Genomic DNA, 2,979 nt, shown 5'->3' on the forward strand with positions numbered 1-2,979 from the left:
GGGGCGGTCGGCTGGGCGGGGGGGAGGGGCGCCATGGTTGGTAGTGTGGTGGTGGGAGCGGGAGACGGGGCCGGGCGGAGGAAGATGAGTGGGTGTGGGGAGGTAGGTGGGTGGAGATTTTATCAGGGGACGGGGATAGGGGGCCGCCGATTCCCCTGGAAGGTAGGTACGATGGATAGTAAGTATGCGTTCTGTGCGAGAGACAAATGTTCACGACCATGTCAGCTAGGCATGGAGGCGCCATTGAGATGCCGTGGTACAGTACCAACGGACAGCATACACTTTCACGTCCACGTCATTGCAAATGCTCTGTAAAGCGGCCTGTTAACATGGCTGTCATCCCGCGTCCTTGTTGTCCGCCTAACCGTCTTCACGTTGCGCCCACTACCGCACACCGATGCAACCTGTCCGCGCGTACACACCGACTGCGACGGCCGGCCTGGTATACAGTACCATAATGCACAGCCCGGCGCTCAACTAGCGGCGATTAACCGGCCCACACGCTCCCCGGCCCGCAGGCTCGGGAGGGGCAGCGCGATGCAGGCGTGAGGGCCCATGTCCTGGCCGAGGACTAAGCCGCGGGAGAGGAACGATGCGGACCGCGCCGTTGTTGCGCGTGGGGGGCGGTGGGAGAATTGGCGGTGCTGTTGCAGAGGGGGATGAGGGCGTGGGGCGGGGAGGCGCGGTGGCAGGTGGTGTCATGTCACGGTGGTGTTCAGGGCGTGCTGGGTGCAATGCCGGCGCCATGGCTTGCTGTACGGCACGCAGCAACTAGGCGCGCGAGCATGCGAGGTGTGCGCGCGGCGCGACGAGAGGCGCGGCGAAAGGAAGCGCGGGTACGCGAAAAGCCGGAGTCCGCGGCACGCTACACTGGCTCGGGGGCGGCGCCTCGCCCGCGCTCCACGCGGCGCGGGGATGCAACAGCCAGCCACCCGGCGGCCCATGGCGCGGGGGCCATGCGCTTGTGCGAGATGCGGGCATACGTGTATCTTGCAGCGCCTGCTCGCACAAGCAGTACACTGCGGCGCGATGCTAATTCGGAGGGGCGTGTCACCGGCCCCCTGCCTCCTCGTTACATGGGCGGCATGCGCTCTGCGGCTAGAAACCGCAGCAGTTCCTCCCGCGGCCTCACGCGACGGACGTGACGCGCACAGGCAGGCCGTACTGGAAGTCGCTGCCGTCAACGGCGGTGCGGGCGCCCTCGACCCAGCCGGTGCACGAGCGGACCTCGGCGGGCTCGCACGCGAGCTGCACGCGAAACCTTCTGTAGAGCGAGGCGAGGGTCAGGACGGCCTCGTAGTCGGCGAGGAACTGGCCGGCGCAGTTCTGCGCGCCCAGGCTGAAGGGCGTGTACGCGCCGGGCGGCGCGCGGCGCGCCTCGCCGGTGGCGCTGTCCCAGCGCTCCGGGCGAAACGTCTCCGGCTGCTTCCAGAACTTGGCGCTGCACTGCGCCCCGAGGAACAGGCTGATGACGTTGGAGCCCTTCGGGATGCGCGTGCCGCTGCCGCGCAGCGTTACGTCGCACGCGGCCGTGCGCATGACAAACGCGCCCGGCGGGTGCAAGCGCAGCGTCTCCTTCCACACCTGCTTGAGGTAGGTGAGCTTCTCGCAGTCGTCAAACGAGATGGCGTGGTGCACATCGCGCTCGCCGAGCACGCGCGCCAGCTCCGCGCGGATGGCGGCCTCCACGCGTGGGGCGCGTGACACCTCGAAGATGCACCACGCTAGGGTCTCGTACGTGGTGTGGCCGCCCGCCACAAAGAAGGTGACGGCCTCGGACACCAGCGCGGGCGCGTCATGATTGTCTAGGGCCAGGATAGCGTCAAGCAAGTCCGAGGCGCGGCTGGCCTTGTGGTGGGGCGTTTCTTGCTGGCGGTCGCGAATGATTTTTGCGCACACGGCGTCGACTTTGGCCTTGCTTGCGATCAAGGCCTTGCGCGAACCGAAGACCGAGAGGATCTGGCGGAACGGGTAACCCATGAGCTCTAGCAGCATCCCGCCGATGAGGTCGTTGGCGTACGACGCGAAGGCGAGGCGCTGTTGACGTGGCATGTCGACGCCGAACGCGCAGTTGGTGATGATCTGGAAGGCTGCGGCGGAGAGATACTGCGTAATATTGATGAGGTCGGACTGGTTGTTGCCTGGGTGCACAGTAGCGGCGACGGCCAAGTCTTCGCACATATCGTCGACGGCGCGGCGCATGGAGTGGTGAAAGCCCTTGAGGTAGGTGTGGTTGAAGCTGGCGCGGAGCTGGGCCCTGGCCTGGGCGTGGTGGGGCTTGGACAGGGTGAAGAGGCTGCCGGGGACGACGGCGTCGAACATGGCGCGCATGGCGCGGGGTCTGACGAAGACTTGAGTCTTAGTGAAGATGTGGACGACGTCGTCCGGGACAGAGGTGACGACGAACTCGGACGGGCCCAGCCAGAGCTGGAAGACGTCGCCGTACTGCGCGGAGAGGCGGAGAACGGTCCCGGCGAGGAGGCGGTTGTCTTGCAGCACGCGCAGCACCTGCCCGTTCGGGAGGTACGCGCGCAGCCCCGGGCCGGGGAGATGCGGGAAGCGCGTGCGCAGGCTGAGGTAGGTCAGGAGAATCAGGGCGACGGTGACTAGAAGCACAGCGGTCGGGACGTCCATTGGACTGGGAAAGATTTCGTTTCGAAGACGGAGGTTGGTGAGGTGGAGGGTGGATGGGGACGGAGGTCCTCAACCAACCTGCACATTACCAACCAACCTCCATCTCACCAACCAGAGGAGCTGCTCCCTGGAACCTTCTCCCGTGAGGTGGCGTGTTGTTGCTTTTACGTACAGGGGGGGGTCGCTCAATAGTGCCTACTTTAGTAGTGCTTCCCTCTATATAGTGCTATGGCTCACCCTCTGGCACAGGTTATCATAAGCTCACACGTGTATCATCCGGCATGGTTCAGTACTCAAAGGATGAAGTTATTTAGTTGTGTTCTACAGGCTTTGTTGTGTTTGTGT

At 64.8% G+C, this 2,979-nt stretch overlaps 1 protein-coding gene; it reads right to left on the reverse strand.

Annotated features, from left to right (window-relative positions):
* Positions 1–107: 107 nt before the first annotated feature.
* Positions 108–2,634, reverse strand: CHC_T00008672001 (cytochrome P450 family 808E-CYP808E1). XM_005712022.1 is given in 2 exon segments: positions 108–1,128; positions 1,129–2,634. The coding sequence occupies 1 exon segment, from the start codon at positions 2,632–2,634 to the stop codon at positions 1,129–1,131; it is 1,506 nt and encodes a 501-aa protein (XP_005712079.1). The 3' UTR covers positions 108–1,128.
* Positions 2,635–2,979: the final 345 nt, after the last annotated feature.

The sequence above is a fragment of the Chondrus crispus genome, genomic scaffold, assembly GCF_000350225.1.
Source record: "Chondrus crispus Stackhouse genomic scaffold, scaffold_811, whole genome shotgun sequence".
Lineage (NCBI taxonomy): Eukaryota > Rhodophyta > Florideophyceae > Gigartinales > Gigartinaceae > Chondrus > Chondrus crispus.